The 20,345-nt window shown below is 38.8% G+C and overlaps 1 protein-coding gene across 6 annotated transcripts in view; it reads right to left on the bottom strand.

The window, feature by feature from the left end:
- Positions 1–8,953: 8,953 nt before the first annotated feature.
- The window catches only part of LOC135215433 (rho guanine nucleotide exchange factor 7-like), a 126,801-nt gene continuing 115,409 nt past the window's right edge, over positions 8,954–20,345 (bottom strand). For 5 of the 6 annotated variants that reach the window (XM_064250081.1, XM_064250080.1, XM_064250084.1 and 2 more), the window contains 2 exons: positions 19,910–19,999; positions 12,149–16,721 (listed from right to left, as the gene is read on the bottom strand). In XM_064250081.1, coding sequence (XP_064106151.1) covers positions 16,513–16,721; positions 19,910–19,999 — 299 coding nt within the window. In that variant the 3' untranslated portion in view covers positions 12,149–16,512. Of the gene's footprint in view, positions 9,072–12,148; positions 16,722–19,909; positions 20,000–20,345 lie in introns of those variants that run through there. The other variant, XM_064250085.1, reaches the window with a different exon arrangement.

Below are 20,345 nucleotides of genomic sequence, written 5' to 3'. Positions count from 1 at the left end.
TTTGTTTATGTGCCAGGACACCTGCGCTCCTTCCCAGGTGCCTGACACTTCTTCCGAACCCAACGTTGCTCCCTATCCTACATCCGACGCGTCTGCAAACAACGCTCGGAGAGGGCTCTTTATGTGTAAGGATACTCCTTGACCGAGTTTCTTCGGGTCTAGCCACCACCGAAGATCTTGCTTGATCTTGTCCGTGATTCTGAACGATTCTTCGAGGTCCTGGGAACTCTGATCCCAGTTCTCCTTCAGATAACACTGAAGGGGTCTTAGGTGCAGTCTCCCTAAGGAAACGAACTGCTCCAACGAGGATATGGTTCCCAGCAAACTCATCCATTCCCTCGCGGAGCAATGTTCTTTCCCTAGAAAAACTGACACCTTTGAAAGGCAGCGTTCTATTCTCTCTGTGGATGGAGACGCTAGAAAACCCCGAGAATCCATCTGAATCCCCAGATAAACTATGTTCTGCTGGGGATTCAGCTGGGACTTCTCGAGGTTGACTAGGAGTCCCAGTGACTGTGTCATCTTTAGTGTTACCGAAAGGTTCTCCAGACACTGATCCTTCGACTTTGCTCGTATTAGCCAGTCGTCCAAATACATCGAGATCCTGATTCCTTTCAAATGTAGCCAATGCGCCACATTCCTTAGGACACCCGTGAAGACTTGAGGGGCCGTCGACAGTCCGAAGCAAAGCACTCGAAATTGGAAGACTCTTCCCTGTGACATGAATCTGAGGTATTTCCTTGATGCCGGATGAATTGGCACATGGAAATATGCATCTTGAAGGTCCAGGGATACCATCCAGTCCCCTGGACGAAGAGCAGAAAGCACAGAGGAAGAAGTCTCCATCGAGAACTTCTTCTTGATCACAAAGAAGTTCAGCACACTTACGTCCAAAACCGGCCTCCACCCGCCCGAGGCTTTGGGTACCAGGAAATAGACGGTTTGTAGAAACCTGGTGAATGGAGATCTTGAACCGGTTCTATTGCCCTCTTCTGCAGCATAAGGTCTACTGCTTGCAGGAGAGCTTGACACTTTGTATCTCGCCGTTAACTCCCTTGGAGTTCTTGTTAAGGGAGGATATTCCCTGAAGGGGATGAGGTATCCTCTCTCGAGGATAGAGAGGGTCCAGTTGTTCGCCCCTCTCTGCGCCCAGACTCTGGCAAAGTTCGAAAGTCTGGCGCCTACAGCTATCTGGAGGACTTCTTCTTCATTTTACCTTCCCGACAGGTCTCCTGGAAGGTCTTCCTCTGGTGTCCGGTCTCCTACCTCTAAAAGGGGTTCTTGAGGAGGAAGAGGCTCCTCGAAAGGGCTGCTGAAGAGGTGCTTTCTCCTTCTTTTGAAAGGGAACAGCAGGCTTGAACCTCTTTGCTGATTGTGTCAGTAGATCCTGCGTAGCCTTACCAGCTAAGGATTTTGCTATATCCCTCACCGTGTCCTGTGGGAAGAGGTGGCTAGATAGTGGAGAATATAGCAAGGCCGACCTCTGCAGAGGAGAGACTGACTTGGACAGGAAAGAACCATACACTGATCTCTTTTTTTTAATACTCCCGAGCCAAAAAGGGCAGCCACTTCCACCGAACCGTCCATCACCGCTCTGTCTAAACAAGATAATACACTCGAGAGTTCCTCCATACTGACAAATTCGGGATCTTGGGCTCTCTTTGCAAGGGCTCCCAGAGACCAGTCCATAAAATTAAACACTTCTAGTGTCCGTGTCCTGAAGAGGCCCTTTAGGAGATGATCTAGTTCACACATCCCCAACGTCGCTTTTGCTGAGAGTAGAGCACGCCTCCTTGAAGAATCGACTAAGGAAGCGTAATCTGCATCTGCGGATGAAGGCAGTCCTAAGCCCATAGGCTCCTGGGTATCGTACCATCTTCCAGGTTTACCCGTCAGCTTTGAAGGAGGGCATGAAAAAACAGTCTTGCCCGCTTCTCTTTTAGTTTTAAGCCACTCTCCAAAGCCTTTGAATGCTTTTTTCATGCTAAGGGTAGGACGCATTTTCACGAATGAGGATGTTTTTGGAGACTTCGTGCTTGACAACAAAGACCCTGGAGAGGGCGGATCCGCTGGTTGAAGCTTATCCCCGAATTCCTTCAACAACAACAAAGACAATCTCTTATAGTCAGAGACTACTAAATCAACTGGGAATTCCTCATCCGAGACTTCTTCTAAGTCTCCGGCTGCAGGAGATCCCTTCGAAGGAGAGCGGTTCTTAGAAGTAGAGGGACTTCTCTCAAAAGAAGAAGATCGTCGTCCGTGCGACCTATTCTTGCTACTGCAAGGCGCAAGGGAGCTCGTAAAGGCAGGAGATCTCCTCTCAGTAACCTGTTTCCTACCAGGTGAAGGGCTCCTACTCTCAGAAGAGCTCATAAAGTGAGAAGGGGTCTTACTCCGACCTAAGCTCCTACAAGGTTCCTGGCGCCTGCTTGACTCCTGGATTCCTCTTGACTCCTGACGCCTGCTTGACTCCTGGCGTCTGCTAGACTCCTGGCGCCTGCTTGACTCCTGACGCCTGCTTGACTCCTGAAGCCTGCTTGACTCCTGGCGCATGCTTGACTCCTGGTGCCTGTCCTGACTCCTGGTAAGCTCTTGACGCCTCTCACTAGACTCCTGGCGTCTGGTAAGCTCTATACGCCTACTAGGCTCTGTCAACTCCTGGCGTTTGAAAACATCCTGTTTCTTAGGCTCTTGACGCCTGACCTGGTCCTCAGTAGAGGAGTCCGACTCCTGACCTCTCCGTAAAAACGTAGCTGAGCGTTTGCTCTGAGAGCGGCTACCACTGGGAACTTTCCTTCTATACAGAGGTGAGGATCGCTTAAAGGGAGATCGAGTCTCTCTCTCAGGTGACGAACGCCTGCTAGAGTGAGAAACTTCCCTTCTACCAGAGGTAGGATCGCTTAAAGGGAGATCGAGTCTCTCTCTCAGGTGACGAACGCCTGCTAGAGTGAGAAACTTCCCTTCTACCAGGAGAAGAAAACTTCCATCTCTTCACTGGAAGGGAGGAGTCTTTCCTTCGAGACGAATCCGTATGTAGAGCGCCTACCAGGGAGGATAGTTGTTCCTGTAGGTTAAGCAGGAAGAGCTTAAGTCGGGTCTTGAGGCGCTGGAGACGGTCTTCTAGCCTTCTTACTACTAGAAGGAAAATTCTCAGGAAAGCGCTCAGGGCTCGAATCAAGAGCGTCTCCTTTCGGTGCAACCCACGATCTCTTCAACGGACGAGACTTCGAAGCAGAGCTCCATCCACGCCTAGACGAGGAGGAGTCCGACGCAGAAAAGCACTCTTCCAGGATGCCTTTTCTACGGCTATCCAAGGCAGCCTGGGTCGTTACTTCAGGATCTGCCGAAGGGATACCTTATCGTTGGGGATGCTCCACATCCTCCCTGCGGCTTTTGACATTCCTCCTCCCCTGGTCCTGGGAGTTTGAAAGAGGTCTAGGCCTAGGAGCAATGTGGAGCCGATCAGGCGCCCCCTCCACTGCACTGGGGTCACTGTACTCACTGACACTCTTACCTTGCGTTTCCATAGCTTTAAGCTGTTCCTGAAGCTCCTTGATCGAGGATCTCATTATTTCCATTTCTGAAAGCGAATCCTTAGATTCAACACAGGGAGAAGGGGCTGAGGTTATGGGAGAAACATCATCTAGCTTGTTAGTTTCTAATTCAGGTTCAAATGAACAGGATCTACTCGAGCTTCTTGCTGAAGCTTTTCTAGCTCTATCCTCTCTTTTCTTAATATAAGAAGCTAAATCCTTCCATCCTTGTTCTGTAAGTCCCTCACATTCAGCACAAGTTCTATCAAATGCACACTCAGAACCTCTACATTTAATACAAAGTGTATGGGGATCTACCTCTGCTTTAAACAACCTAGTTCTGCATTCGTCCCTTGCACACACCCTAAACTTAGGTGTTACCTTAACTTCAGCCATATTAATAGAAAAAACCAAATCCAAGTCCTAACACAGTCCACAATAAGTGTATACCAATTCAGAGAAAACAAGAGTACTTCACCAAATCAGTCCAACCAATTCTCGGCAAACGAGCAGAATTCCAATCAGGAGAGACCAAACAACAGTTGTTGCCGGCCTCAGCGACAGAGAAAATCTGGCTTAGAAAACGGGAATGGTTCCAGATACCGCCACCCAGCGGCGGGAATGGTAGATCACCTGACCTACCTGTAGCGTGTGCCGCGAGTTTTGAATTCTGTCAGGACGACGGAGTCTATAGCTAAGTATATATCTGCCGGGTAAGTTGCATGTATAAAAATGTTTATGGTTTCATACAAGAAACCTTTAGCTCGCCTTGCTGAGTGGATATTGTCTAGCTGCACTACCCACCATCCTATTCTCAATGTGGGAATCACTATCTTTAACAGTAGGTAAGATTCACCAGAAAATAATTTAAAATTTTTCAATCAATTTTTTTATTTGGATACTTACCTACTGTTGAAGTGACTGTGTCCAGCCTCCCCATAACTTGGTGGGCTGTCATGAAAAACTCAGACACGAGCTAAAACATTAAAATGGAACTGATGGAGAACAGGTGAACTAGACAATCACTCAGGTTAGCCAAACAATTTTCTTTTATTTGAATACAGACTCACCTGCTGGTGCAAAGCTACGGCCATACACTGAAGGACTTTGAGTCTTAGCTATGAATTCCAGGACATATTTAAAGACCAAAGACCCCCAACCCCTGGTCTGTTGAACGTCATAACTCAGGCCATGAAGCTCTCCAGCTCTCTTCGAGGAAGCCAAGGCCAACAGGAAAACTGTTTATACAGTCTGCTTCCTGTCTGAGGATTGACGTAGTGGCTCGAATGGAATTCAAGTGAGACTACTCAGGACCAGAGTAAGATCCCATGTTGGAGGTTTGAGTTCTCTAGGCAATCAGGATTGTTTGACGCTCCTGAACAAGATTTCCCAGGATGAAGAGATGTCCACGCCCTTCAGGCGCAGGACCAACCCCAAGGCAGCCCTGTAACCTCGTAACAGCCAAGACGGAAAGACTTTTTTCACCTCTGAGAAAGATTAGGAAATCCGCTATACAGAAGTTCCAATCACAGTAGATGGCCCACTTGCCCTGGTAAACTGCTGACAAAGTCCTCCTGATAGCTGACATTTTGCCTGCTGCTTTGTGAGAAAAGCATCTCAATTGCAGGAGATACTTGATATTCTTAAGAAGCCGTTAAGTCATAGAGACCCTACCAACTGGTGAAACCTTTCCACATGAGGTTGGCAAAGGTGGCTGTTCTATGGGGAATTTCCCTCGGAACCTCTGACAGAAAGGACAGAAAGTCTTGGAGCCACTCCTCATAAGGCCACAGAGGCACCACCAAGGTCATCCTGAGATTCCGGGAACTCATTATGTACTCTGTTAAGGACCTGACGGATAAGGCAGAACGGAGAGAAAGCGTACACCTCGAGATTGTCCCAAGTATGCTATAGAGCGTCCTCCACCAGAGCAAGAGGATCTGGGACCACCGAGAAGTAGACCTCCAGCTTTCAGTTGAAGCGAGTGGTGAAGAGTTCTAACATGGGTCTTCCCCAAAGGTGAAACAACCTGTCAGCTATGTCCTGATGCAGAGAATACTGCATACCGAGAATTTAACTCCGACTTAGCTTGTCGGCCACCACATTCCTCCTGCCTGGAATGTACCTGGCCATGAGCTCCACTGAGTTGTCTATCGCCCACTGGTACATCTCGACTATCAACAAGCAGAGCTGACGAGACACCAGCCGCCCCTGTTTGTTCACATAGACTACCACTATAGTGTTGTCCGACCTCAAAATGACAGTGACCCTCCACCCTCTCTCAGAACCCCCCGCAGACCTAAGAAAGCTTCTTTCAACTCCAACAAGTTGACGTGAAGCAGCTTGTCTTCCGCACTCCAAACAACCAAGGCCAGGAGACCCTGGAGATGAGTACCCCAACCATTGATGGAAGCATCCGAGAACAGGAGTAAATCCAGAGGGGGTGAATGTAGAGGGACTCCTACTTTAAGATTCTTGTCTTCCAACCACCATCATAGGTCATTTCTCTCCCTTCCTGACAGAGGTACCTGCTGTTGAGGGGAACCTCCCACTGGGGACCAGAATTCCTCCAGCCTCCACTACAGAGAGTGAACGTGGAGTCTACCATGAGGAACCAGCTTTTCGAGAGATGACAAAATCCCAAGAAAAACCTCCCACTGGAGAGCTGGTTGTTTGGACTCAGCAAGGAATGAGCAAGCCACATACCTGAACTTCTGCAACCTCTGGTCCAATGGAAAAACCATCGATGCTGCCGTATTTATAGAATCCTCTGGCGGGGAAGCAGATTGGACTTCTCCAGGTTTACCACAATGCCCTAGGCTCCAACAAAACTGGAGAAGACAGTCCCTCTCCTGAACCAGCTTCTCTCTGGAACTTGCCAAGACCAGCCAGTCATCGAGGTATCTCAACAGGCAAATCCCTTGAGCACAAGCCCATGTTGAAACTAATGTAAAGACCCTTGAGTGGCTGTATTCAAACTGAAAGCAAAGGACCTTGAACTGGAACACTTCCTCTGCAAAGGAAACTCCTACACGAAAGGTGGACTGGAATCTGGAAGTAAGCACTTACCTCCAATCACCTGTAGCCTTTAGAACCAAGAAAATCCAACTGTAAAACCCCAGTGAAGAACGATGTACTTCCTCCACTGTGCGCTTGTCCAACATCTTCAACACTTTTGAAGAGCTAAGTACTTTGGAGCCTTGAGCATAAGTTAGGTGGAGGAGGGATCTGTCTGCGAGAGGAGGAAAGTTGAAAGGTAGTAGATACCCCACCAGAAGGACTTCTCCATTCCATGGTATTACCATTTGGCCCAATGGGAAAGTTGAAAGGTAGTAGATACCCCACCAGAAAGACTTCTCCATTCCATGGTATTACCATTTGGCCCAATGGCCTACCAGGCATCCCCCTCTTCCAGGGCACTGGGAAGGAGTGGCACCCTCTCTATCTCTGGGAGAGGAGAACTCCTAGAAGGTGAGGATCAGCAACATGACAAATTTGTAACTAATTTGTATTTTTCATAACTTACAAACCTTCGGTCTTAACATTAGGATAAATACTCAGCGCCAGCTGGAGACCGGTAAAGTTTAAAATAATTGTGTAAGCAAGGGACTGTTGGCATCTGTGCTTGGTCATGAGACATGTGGGGCCACCCACATACCCCTCATTAACTCGTGACCCTGTGAGTTATCTTCTTACCGCCTTTAAGTGAGGACATGGTTTACTCCGTCCTTTTAAAGCCGGTTTAGTTTGCCCTGTTATTTTCAATTTGTTGTTTGGAATTCCCGGGTATATGAACATGAAGCTTTCTCATGCTGCAAGACTACCTGGATATCAGAAGAAGCAGTTATACACCCTGTTATTTCCTTCGGTGGTTTCGACGTGGATGGAAACCGTTGAAGCACTCTTCGTGTAGTAAGTTGTAGGTGAAGAAACTCTTAAGATACGGTTAATTCGTTACCTGTGCTTGGGAATATCGCACATTCATATGGATTGTCTGTAATCCACAGCTTTGATATATCTGGATGTGCTTTGGGAAGTAATTATGACTAATTGTGCTCCTTTCCCTGCGGGGGAGAGGCGTGAATCGCCATCTTGTTTTCGTTCCAGATACGTGGGTAGAGAGGATGCAGGTGTGCGGTCGGCGTTAGGCTTATCAGGAGAACCAACCCAAAAGGACAGTTGGTTTGATGTTTAATGTCGTGTTGCCATCCAGGATCCCACGTGATGGATGTCCCTTTTATCCCGACATGCACTGGATGGCGGTCGGATGCGTCGCCAGCTATAAAGAAGCAGATAGGGCAACAAGACAGCCTTTAATGTCAGGTTGCTATGACTACGAGAATAACATCAACAGCCTTGCACTTCTGGTAGGGTGCTGGCGTATTAGGCACCTTTGACTTCTTTGGAACCTTATCATCCTTTCGGCAAACTCGAACAGGCCGAGGTGACGAAGAATCAGCTTGAGGACTGAAGAGAGTGAAGGCCATCACAAACTGGAACACGTCCACATACATGCAGGGGGGAGGCACGTCTGTTCTGGAAAGATGGCAAAACACTCCTCTCACTAACAGAAGACGAAGCAACAAAGTCCTGAATCCTCCAACGTCTGACCTGAGAATAAGAGGGAGGAGAAGGCAATGGGGGAGGGGAAGGAGCTCTCCCTCTACGACACTTCTTGCAAGAAAGTAGAGGATATTTCTTGCGAAAAAGTCCAGTCTATCAACCACCATTTGAAGGAATGTCTCCAATGGATCAGCAACCAAACTGCAATGACATCATAGATGAAGCTGGGAATGACGTCATGGCAACAGGTGGTGGAAGAGGCAACACCGCACCTGACGTCATAAGCTGGGAGGATGCTGGGAGTGACATCATGGCATTCGTGGCATTCGAAATGGCAGTGTGGCCCAAACAGCTGCCATCTTGTGTGATTCTGTGTGTGATTCTGTATCTGAAAAAAAGGAAGATGGAGTTTCCAAGAAAGACAAGTAGATACCCTACAATGCCCCCTCTTCTTGTAGAAAGCCTTCTACTGTGACACAGGCCAGGAATGACATTCCTGGTAAGGGTTAGCGATAGTAAAAATTGGAACGGCACTTACTGCCGTTATTAAGCTCTTGTCTGAAGGGGGAGGGGGGGAGCCACTGGGGTGTCTGCCATTCACCCTCTCTCTCTCACTCCTTTATTAGAGCAATTAAACAAGGCCACACTTGGTTTACCAGTGAAACCCTTTCAAAAAAAAAAAAAAAAAGGAAAACTATATAAAAATGATGATTCCAATCACAAGTTGTTATGATAATTCAGGAAGTAAGGCTTTCATAAAAATAGGTTTGAATTTAGCATTTACTTTGAGTATCTCGCTACAATTTTCTTCTAATATAAAAAAAACTAATAAATAATATTTGTACTTTTTCATAAACAGCAATAAATAGTGATGATATACTTACTTTTCTTCAATTACAATTTGATTCCCTCTGGTTTCTTCCACAATAATTTTCTCCTCCTCAGCAATCAACAATTGTGGATTATCCAAAAATGCTGAAATAAGTGAAAAAATTATATTTTCCAGATTAATAAAAATTTCACATAGTTTAAATACCATGTAATTGCAATTAATACTGTCCCTATTTTAAAATTAATTACAATTCACTAATGTTCATAGTCAAAGTTATTTAGTACTTGTTCTCAATTTTTAAAAAATCCTTTATGTCTCTCCACAAACATCAAGAAATTGACAGTAACAACAATGAAAATCTTCAGAACCAGGAAAATGTTCATAACTAAAAAATTGCACATTACCAAAATGTCCTCTGATGACATGTATGGGGAAGAAAATATAACTTTTAGTACAATACTTGTACTCTGTTGTCAACATGCAAATAGCCATTATACACACAAAAAGCAGTAAAACATCTCACATGCTAGGGTTTTAAGTTATGTATGAGGTTCCCAAATTCACTTTGGACAATATTTATTCTGTCTCAAGTGAATAAAGTAGTGTCCTTTATGAGTAAGTTTATAAAAAGCAATTAACTATAAAAATTGAGAAAAGAAAACAACTTTCTGCATAACAGAACCACTGAAAAGGTTATTTACATTAGAATAATGAGGAAACTTTGGGTTGCAGAACTTTCAGTTGTAACCTTACTAGTTTCAAGTGTATTAAATTAAAAATACAGTACAATACACTCCGATATGGAATAAATAAAAATATGAAAGACAACACGAGTTAATCATACAAAACTCTGAAGCTCATCACAACCAAAAAGTTGAAGCTCATCACAACCAAAAAGTTGACACATTTTTCACAAAGGTCTTTATATGTTCTAAAGTTCTGCCTAAATCTCCTCTAGGCAGCACAAAAACATATTGCAATTAAATGGATATGATTTGTACTACACTAAGTCTGAACATTTCACTTTCTTGTATATTATTAGCTAGACCACTATATTTCAACATTCCATTTATTCCTGAATTTATTATAAAGTTGGGTATTTTGACCAGACTACTGACTCAAATTTACTGGCCATCCCACTAATCCTAAGAGCCATTCACCACAATACATTTGACACTACATTTGGAGTGGAATTTATTTTTCAGATATCACATAGTCATATCTATGTTATGAGCCAAATATTGAATAAAGTATGTCCATAATCAGTATAGGTAGCAAACAGCTGATAAATAAATAGTATTGTCAGTTTCAATAACTTTACCTAAAATGGTAAATACTAACTTTGCAAAAAGAAAAAAAATCCTTCCATAAGAATCAAAATTCCTATAGGTATTTCTCCAGTGATAGCTGGCTTGGAAACATCAAAATAATGAATATAAAATGAAGATCATAATGTTAGTGATTTGCTATGTGATTAAAGGGTTACTAGCAACCTTTTCTGAGATGATATATTTATATCATTACGGGTGAGCAATTTCTAAAATATCTCCTACTGATGAATCTAAATTTAGAATAATAAAAATTAAATAAAGACAAATGTAATTTAACCAGACCAAAAGCTACCTTAAAGCAGAAAATAGGTCATAAATTCTTTTACTTTAAATTGTAATTTTTGTCACAACTTAAACCCAATAGTGAAAATAATAAAACCAACTGCCACCTTTCCTGGAGATATGAATTGGTATTTGTTGTTATAATTAAGAATCAAATCAGGTTTCCTGTCGACGTATTGCAATCGTTACACTGGGATGGCCGTAAATTAACATAATGCTGCCTGCAAAAGAGCTGGGGGCTTTGTCCAGTAAAAACATGAGGGTGCTACACAATCATCCTGAGGCATTGTGAACACATGGTAAAACACAATTCACTTAAAAACAAAAAGTACTAATTACTTAAAAAGTGACGTCAATATTTACATAAGTTCACAAATTTCATTTGTTCCTAATAACCTTCTTTGTAAATATGAAAATCTTTTAAAATATATACATATCTAAAAGAAACATCTTAATACCAAGACTATGACCTTCTGCAACATGTAGGGTACTACACACTCACTTCCTCATAACATATTCCAAATTAAAACAATCTGAGAATACCCCACCAATAAAAAGAAAATAAAAATAGATTCAAGAGAGACTGCAAATTTGTTCAACAAGGGAATATGAAACAAACACACCGAAGGGAAAGATTACACCCGTATAAATGTTGGTTAACAAATATTCAAGTTGCCCAGGAAAGAATTCAGCACTATATTAAATGCAGGTCAACAGAAAACATGCAATAACATGAAGGCAATATTTGCTCTGCTTTTTGTAAGCATTTAATATTTGTGCTAAATTGTTTTCAACAAGGTTTGTATGCTCGTGTGATTTACAGAACCTTTTAGTATTGAATTGTATTCTTGTCTATATCACTCTGTCCCTTCCATGCACTATGACAATTCTCTCCTAAGAACTCACTGAAGATTAATAAAGGTAGTCCCCCGGTTCCTTAAGACGTTCCAAGGTTAAGGTGCTTTTCAATTATATTCATCAGAAATTATTTCCAGGGTTACGACGCATGTTCCAGGGTTACAGCGCCTACCACACTGATCTGGCAGACGAAATATGACACCCAAAAATGCAAAATAATTGATATTTGAAGGTTTTTTTGATGAAAAATGCAATAAGGATGCAGTTTACATAGTTTTAAATGCACCCAAAGCATTAAAAGTAAGGTTTTCTTAGGATTTTTAACGATGTTCCGGCTTACGACGCATCTCAAGAACGGAACCCCGTCGTAACCCGGGGACTGCCTGTACTATGGATTCTTTATTTATGTTATACTATACAGTATACAGAAATAGTTCAGAGTGAAAAGATAAATACAGGATCTTGTTAGGCCATTTGGCCTTAGGTAGGGAAAAATGTATACTATATAAGCATTTCAGTATTTATCTGTATATTATATAGTGATGGTCATCTGTACTTATTAGAAATTCTTGAATTGCATGTTTGTACAGCACCCTTCAGTATATATTACAGCTTTTACAAGAGATGGGGCCTTATAGTACTTACCTAACGGAAAATATAATGAAGATCATAAATCCAGAACATTTTCATGATGTTAAAGATAACACCATAGTGAGAATAAAAAGCAAGGTGAGAATGAAGAAAACTCATTTCACACCTACTTCTAATGTAATAAAAATAAGTAAAGCATACAGCAATATGTAAAGATCATCACAAAAACAATGTAAGAAGTTTGAACATTTGCAAAATTTACACTTAGGTTATAAAATACAATACATACATCTTTTGGTTTCTTAAATGGAAACAATATTGAACATGGGAAAATAAAACTATAATAGTACATGAATCCTCTTCACTTGAATAACATATAACCTCACTGTAATTTACTAAAAATTATACTGTATCAAAATACTGCAACCTTTCTAAAAATCCTTCAAAAAGAGCATTCAAACCGCTCAAGAATTAAAAGGAAACAAAACATTTCTTGAAACAGATTTTCTGAAAAACTGATTTTGCCAGACGGTTAGCTAGTTAGCCAGCCAGGAAGAAAAAGTATAATAATGTCATTAGAAATTGCAGTGTAAGTACAAAAAGGTTATGACCGAGAAATTCTCTTTGTTTATGCTATGGATAAGCTCTTAGCAAATAACGACAGTATTTCATCAAATTCCTCTTCAAGAATTACTTAATGAACTGTAGGATGTTACAGTTATAGTTAATAATGAACGATGTTTACCAAATGGCAGGATATAAAAATTATATAATTATTCTATATACAAAAAAATCACACTTTCATGCCAACACATCCATACTTTCCAGTGCAATGAATCAAAACAGGTCCATCTCTTTGATGCACTGCACATAAATTAACATACTTTATTAATACAGTTGAAAAAATACCATGCTTGAATAGACTAGGTAAGTACATACACAGTGCAGTAGAATATGTCAATTACATATGATTAACTACTACATGTGCCATATTCCTAAGTAGTAAACAATATACACATCATGCCACCACCAAATAAATGAAGGTCTGTGAGTTTAAAGAATTTTAAATTCTACAACTACTGAAGCTGTAAAAAGCAGTAATTACAAAATAGTAGCTCATAAACAAAATGAAGCATTTGTGGATAAAATGTAATAGAAATTACCTTTAGGTTGGTCCTATATTATACCGAGCCAGATTTTTGATGATCCCTTCCACTATTCTGTCCTCAAACGTTTTACAGCCTAAACACTTCCAAACAACTTAACACAAATTCAGTCAGATAAGCTTACAATATTCTCAATACAATAATGCCCAACAAAGTGCTGAACTTATTATTTAGTTTTACTTAAATTTCTAAATTCACTACACCCCAAACTGAAAGGCATTCTCTACTGATTTTTCAGCAGAGCATGTGCCTTTCAGTTTGGGGTGTAGAGAGAGTTAAGAAATTCAGATACCTACATAATATTTAACTTCAGCACTTTGTTGGGCATTATTGTACTGAGAATACTGTAAGCTTACCTAGCTGAATTTGAACAAATTTATTTTTAACACCTTTTTTGGAAGTACTCCAATTTGACAGAATTACAAAATATAGAATTGTGAAAAGTGAATTAAAACGATGAAATGTTTATATAACATCAAGTTCTTTATATAAACATTGAAAGTTAATTAAAGAAACAGATCTTTATATACTGTACAGGTAAAACCATAATGGTGTTGTTAATCTACAACTTATGATCTGCCTAATCAAATCTGAACTGATGCTGAATGCCTTGCATATAGGTGCTCTAATCTACAGAGCTCAATGCTATCAAGATTTGTTTAACTCTTAAATGAGGTCAATAATTTATGGATTAATGATATTTTAAGATAGTATATTCTTAAGATAGTATTTAGTGGATTAATGATATTCTTAAGATAGTATGTATGTAGTACCTTACATTTTACTACATATGAACGATACATAATCTGTAACATAAAATATATATAACATGGATAGGTTGTTTGGGGTATCGATAGCAATCCGGAGTGTTCAAAATACAAGATTTTTTGCTATTTTCACATTTCCAAGAAACAAACATCTCTTTAACACTCTGGTTGGGTACTGAAATCAAGTGCTGAACTGCTAGAAAAAACACCTGTAGTTAGAGCTGTCAGACTTCCCATTTATAAGGATCTATCTGTAAGGGCTTCTAGCATTTTCATCAGAAGGATTATTATCAACTAACTTCCTGCTAATTACTGTTTGATTTTTACAAATTTTTTAAAGTAAATGTAGAAGAAACTGTAAAACTCCAACCATTCTACTATGACAATAAATGCGCAGTCAGCCATATAAGGACTTAATTGTTTTATTACTGCATAAATTGCATGAGATAATTTTTTAGCCCTCAGAACATACTATTCAGTGTCAACTTTCATGTTGGCATTTACTGCTTCACCTATCAATTCCAAAGTTAATGCTTTACTTCTCAATAACTAGTAGTATAAGTGAATACATGAGAGAAATAAGATATTAATATTTATATTCTGATTTACATGAAATATTTTTCATATGTTAATAAAGATTCTCATGTTACTGATACTCAGAAAGAAAATAACCTTCCTCATTTTCACTGCCAGCAATATTCACCTTTAGGACAAAGATGCAATAACTGTTCATTTTTTTTTATTGTGCAATAAAAATATAATACATTAATATGTAATAATGTTTTATAACAAATATAGAGAGATCATACCCTTTATCATGCCAAGCCCTAGTTATATTTCTGAATTATTCTAACATAAAAAAAAAATCTTTTCTATACAGAAAACGCTTGGCAAAATTACCTCAAATGTAGTTCTACTTACCTCAAAAAAACAAAAAATACTGTATATGGAGAAATAACAGTAAGTACATTACCAGTTACGAACCTGATGCTCCAACAGCTTCCAATTACTAACAATTGCCATATACTCTTGTGGCCACCACTTTTCAGGGAAAAATACAATATGGATCCTAAAAATTTACTTTTAACTTAATCTCATATCTTTCTTTTAACACATAATAAAAAAGTAAATGCTAAACAAAGTATTGCATCAAATATATTATTCAGAGAATAACTGGCTTCAAGTGATATAATACTGAGTACAATGTGAACCAGAACCCCTTCAAGAGCTTTTTGGCAAAATATCAAAATATATTACAAACAAAATACATAGCTACCATTTTTATCAACATACCATATTACAGTAGGTACAGTTAACAAAAGTCTTAGTACAGAGCAAATGCACTTTTAAAACTGTGACATTAGCACAGTTTGGAAGACAAAATCAGGAATCCAACTAATATGCTAGGAATTTGAAATTTCACCATTATTATCTGCTATTTACCAGTAAATCCATATTTACAGAGAGCATGCAATCTATAAAAATGGCTTTCTAATTACTGTAGTACAGAAATGAACTCAATTAAAACAAAATAACTTACACATAAAATAATGGTCCATTAATGCTAATCATAGTTTCTTAATATGAAAATGAGTGAGAAAATATGTAAACATAGCTACTATTACAATTTTCATAAAGAAAATGTTACCTTTAGTATATCTATCTCCCCAATATAAGAAACAATAAATTTATTTATTTTCATTATAAACAATAGCAACCAATTTTACTTTCAAAACCTGATTTACCAGGCATAATAAATAATGTAAATAAAGCTAGAAAAATTAGCCTAAACCCCAACTCTTTACCATGTCAAATCTCTACTATTTATTTTCATTTCTCTTCCATTCTTTCTTATGTCATGCATACCATATAGTAGTTAGATTAATTTTTAAGAATTATACGTACTTTCTTAGGCTACATAATGGCACCATGTTTCAAAACTAAAAGTACTTTTTCTCCAAGCAACCTGGAAAACTTAGTGCTTTGGTATAGTCTACAAAAGGTACTTCACATACCTTTTAAGTAAACGCAAAAAATTCAGACTTCAAGTCTTCCTTATCATCTTATACGGGAACTTTAACTCATATACAAGTACACTTATTATCTGACTTGACTGATAATAATATACCACCGGGCTTATATGACTTTTATCATCACCACTTCAAAGATATTTACGAGTTCTTTCTAAAGAAGCAGACACTGCAATCTGCTTAGTGTACTCTATACAGTTTACAGTAAGTGAAACTAAGCTATATAAAATACAAAAATATTTCAATTATTGTACTACTAACAAATATATTGTATAAAGTTTTTTTTACCACAAGGTGGCTTTCATTGTAATATGTGTAATATCATAAAAGGCATCATGGAACAGGAAATACAACAAGAGTTCAAATGCCACCAATATACAGAAAAAGGCCCACATAAATTCAGCTTGACAAATATATTACTGACTATATAACCTACAAGCATGCATTATTCCATTACCCACTCTCAGTTAAAGGGCAGAGTGCAAGTACTTTTAGTACCCATATTTAAGGTATGCAAATACTTATAAAACTGTATATTCTAACTCTGTCTTTAGCTTTTCTAACAGTCAAAATCAATATTTTTCTTAATAGCTTTAATAGCCAGGCCACAGCACCAGTTGGAACGCTGGCCTTTATTGAGCCGGAGATCGCCAAACGGTGAAAGTGGGGGTGGGGAGTTGGGAGGAGGATGATGCTGTAGATTTCCTGTTCCTCCTCTGCAGTCCAGCCCCCCACCACCACAAGATCGGCTCACTTGGCCCAAGTCAACTGAGTCCACAGAGCAATGAAAAGAGAGGAATGAGAATGACAGAAGAATCCCAGACCAAATCACCAAAAGGATAGTAGTATGAAGAAAAATGCTATATTTTACACACTCCCACATATAAAATTCACTCATTCATTCCTCTATTATTATCAAAATTATTACAAAAAACCGAATAAGGAACCATGTATGCAAATTATTTCAACAGTCTGATGACACAAAACTACTGTATCATATTCCAAATTATGTGAAATTGTAACTACATATCATCAAAGCTTAGTAAATATTAATAAAAATTTTGTTTAATAGATACACACCTCCTATAACTGAAGCCTAAAACCCAAGGAGGGCAAAGTAGTAGTGCCCAATTACTTACTAAAAAAACTGAATTTACCCAAAACACCTCAGCAGTGAGTACCTTGTTTATCATACTTATGGGAGACTAAAAAGAAGTATAGAATCTATGGTTCATGGGAACTGCTTAATGTAGCAGCCTAAAACTAACAGTATATTTAGAGAAAGAGGTAGGAGAAATGTTTAAAAGATCGAAAAGTGCAATGGAGGAAGTTCTCTATAAACTGAGTTCATAACTTTGCAAGGTGGTTATGGTAATAGCTACCGATGGTAGGGTTGGAAGCACTGCCCATCAACTCTGTGCAAATACAAACCCTCGGTTTTTACACATGAGAGACTTACTTTTGGAGGGAGGATTCAACTGACAGGTAATTCAGCTCACCTGGGTACTCGCTTCCTGGTCACGAAAGACCAAAGAAAGGAAACTGAACCTCTGATCTATTCAACAAGAGAGATGTTCAACTGCCAGACTTCCTAGCATTTCACATTAATGGAATGATTACATTCCTTCCTAGAACACGACCGACAGGTTCTTCCAGTATGCGATGGACAGACTGATGCCCCTGGCCTTGAAAGATCTAGCAGAAACGTACTGGTGTCATGACAGTTTCACGTCAGCTACTAAAGTTTTCTCAGCCTTTCACCTCCACTACTCAAGAGTATGTGCTTTCATCCCTTGCCCTGACTCCTCTCCATCTCATCCACCTCTAATGAATGGATAACTCAAATGGAGACAATTAATTTATGAGAGCTTAAATCTGAACACAAAAACAAAACTAGATTAAATATACAAAATTATTCAATGAAACTTTGTTTTAGATTAAGATTTTCAGTAAGTTTTATTAAGGTTACTTGAATTATTATGTTTTTGTTAAGTATAGCTAATGTGTAAGCTAGCTACTGGCTAGTGTATGTGTGTGTGTATATATCCATGTGTTCAATGTACACTTTCTGTGTCTTTGTCTCTATGGTATAGTATTTAATTGACATTTATTTATAGTATTGTACTTAATGCAGTAATGTTTTAATTCTATGGTATAGTATTTAATTGACATTTATTTATTGTATTGTACTTAATACAGTAATGTTTTAATATTTGCATACATGTATAGTCCAGTCTGAGTGTGTGCATGTGAATAGGTACACACATGCATCACATTACAGAAACTATGTACTCAAGTGTGTTTGCTCACTTTTCTCTGTACAAATTTTTCCATAAAGAATTTAGTATGAAAAAAGTGAGCAAACACAGTATGTGCAGTTTCCTTAATGTGATCCAAGCCTGTTCATATACACTGCCATACACACTAAAAAAAATTATATAACTAAAACATTACTGTAATAAGTACAACACTGTACTGCATTAAATAGGTCAATAAAAATATTGCATAAGAGAAAGAGAGGAACATTATGTGTGCTGCGCACATGTATATATATAAACAGTGCACACATGTACCTATATATATCAGGCTAGTGAACAGGCATTGACTGTATAAAATAAAAACAACTATTCATGTAATTTTACTTAATAAAATTTACCAAAAGTCTTATTCTAATACACACACACTTTTCCTATATATAACCTACAATTTTTCTTTAATTTTGTTTTCAAATTAAACACTCATAAATAAATTGACTGTCACCACCTAGTTATCCATAAGAGGACAGGACTGTGGGAGGGACACACTCCTCACTATCAACAAATTTGTTTACTGAGTTACAGGAACAGACCTTGGGTGACAAGTGAGAAGTGGGTGACAAGTGAGAAGTGTATGTATCATTCATCCTATCAAGTGTCTGGCATCAAATTACTGGTGAGGTCTGGAGTAGCTGGCTGGATCAGCAGTGGGGAGTAGCATCCACATCAGAAACTTATTCTTCTGAAGTTCCACAACAAACTGATGATACAAACTTTCAAACGAGGACTGTTTTAGACTCTCAACTTGAGTTAAACAAGATGGTAGCTGGCAACTGAGTACAGTCTCCAACTAACATTACCTTTCCCATGCTGTACATTCTCTATAATTAGACCTCAAGTTACTGAGGCGTTTTAATTACAATATATACCAGGACATCTAAAGAAAGAAGCATTACTCCTCTTGAGTAAAATAACAGAGAGGCCTACAGGTTACTTAGCTGCACATTGTATGTAATTTTTTAAGGAATAAATATTCAACCCTGATGCATGGAATGTTTTTATTTGGTTCATAATTATATATATTTTTTTTAAAGTTCTTGTATTAATATTAAACCTGGCTCAATTAGAAATGCTTTCATTTGGTTTTTGTCATTACTCTCCAGGTAAATGTTCTAACTTTTCAACATTTGCTGCTGATTTTCTTCCTTTATGTAAATGCCAAATTGATTTCAGAGGAATGAAGAAGATCCAGAGAGGGAGAAATGAAACAAGAGTTGGAAGGACTTTCTTCTTACAAGTTCTTTAAAGACTGAAGGAGTTGGTCAATAACCTGCATGAAGTTAAAAATAACTTTTTCACAGACAAGTTTTAAAGCTAGACTTCTTTTTCAAGTACATATTCTAAAGTAAGGGCTCCAGCAAAAGAAATAGTTTTATCATTGTATGAGCACACATCTTGCTAACATGATAAATACAAAATGGAGGTACTAACACAACCATATAATCTCACAGACAGTTCCCTTGGATACAACAAAAGGAATAGAAACAATTCCTCTTATGTTCAAGTTAAGTAATGAAAGACATAAGGAAATGCTAATGACCTGAGAGAAAGGTTAGATTCCTTTCACAGTCTCTAACTCACAGGAACATCTATAAGTTGCCTTATCTTAAAACCAAAACAAAATAAATTATTCTGACTTACTTGAATTGACAGTATACCGTGTTTTTGCGCTAGTACAATATGCCTCAATTACTCGAAGTATCAAAGCATCATCTTCGTGCCACTTGTCATCTATAAATAAAAACTTATTAGCTCATACACAGTATGAAATTTTTGTTCATCTATTTTATCCATTCCTTTGTAAGTCCTCGGCGTTAAAGATTTTCAATAACCATATTATCGAATAAAACTGCTTAAATTTCAACAATCAATATGTTCCATCAATTCCTGAATAGCAAATCCTTGATATCCCTCTAAAAATGCTTATTACTATTTTGATAGTTCAAACACCAAACCCCCTCCTCAAGAAAAACTTATACTACTTGCCTATTTTAAGTGTTTTATCATGAAAAATGTATTTAAAGTCATGATAATAATATGAAAATACAGTAATTAGTGAATATTCTCTATGAAAAAT

Source organism: Macrobrachium nipponense, chromosome 5 (assembly GCF_015104395.2).
Source record: "Macrobrachium nipponense isolate FS-2020 chromosome 5, ASM1510439v2, whole genome shotgun sequence".
In the NCBI taxonomy this organism is placed as follows: Eukaryota; Metazoa; Arthropoda; class Malacostraca; order Decapoda; family Palaemonidae; genus Macrobrachium; species Macrobrachium nipponense.
This window is presented reverse-complemented; position numbering and strand designations above follow the sequence as displayed.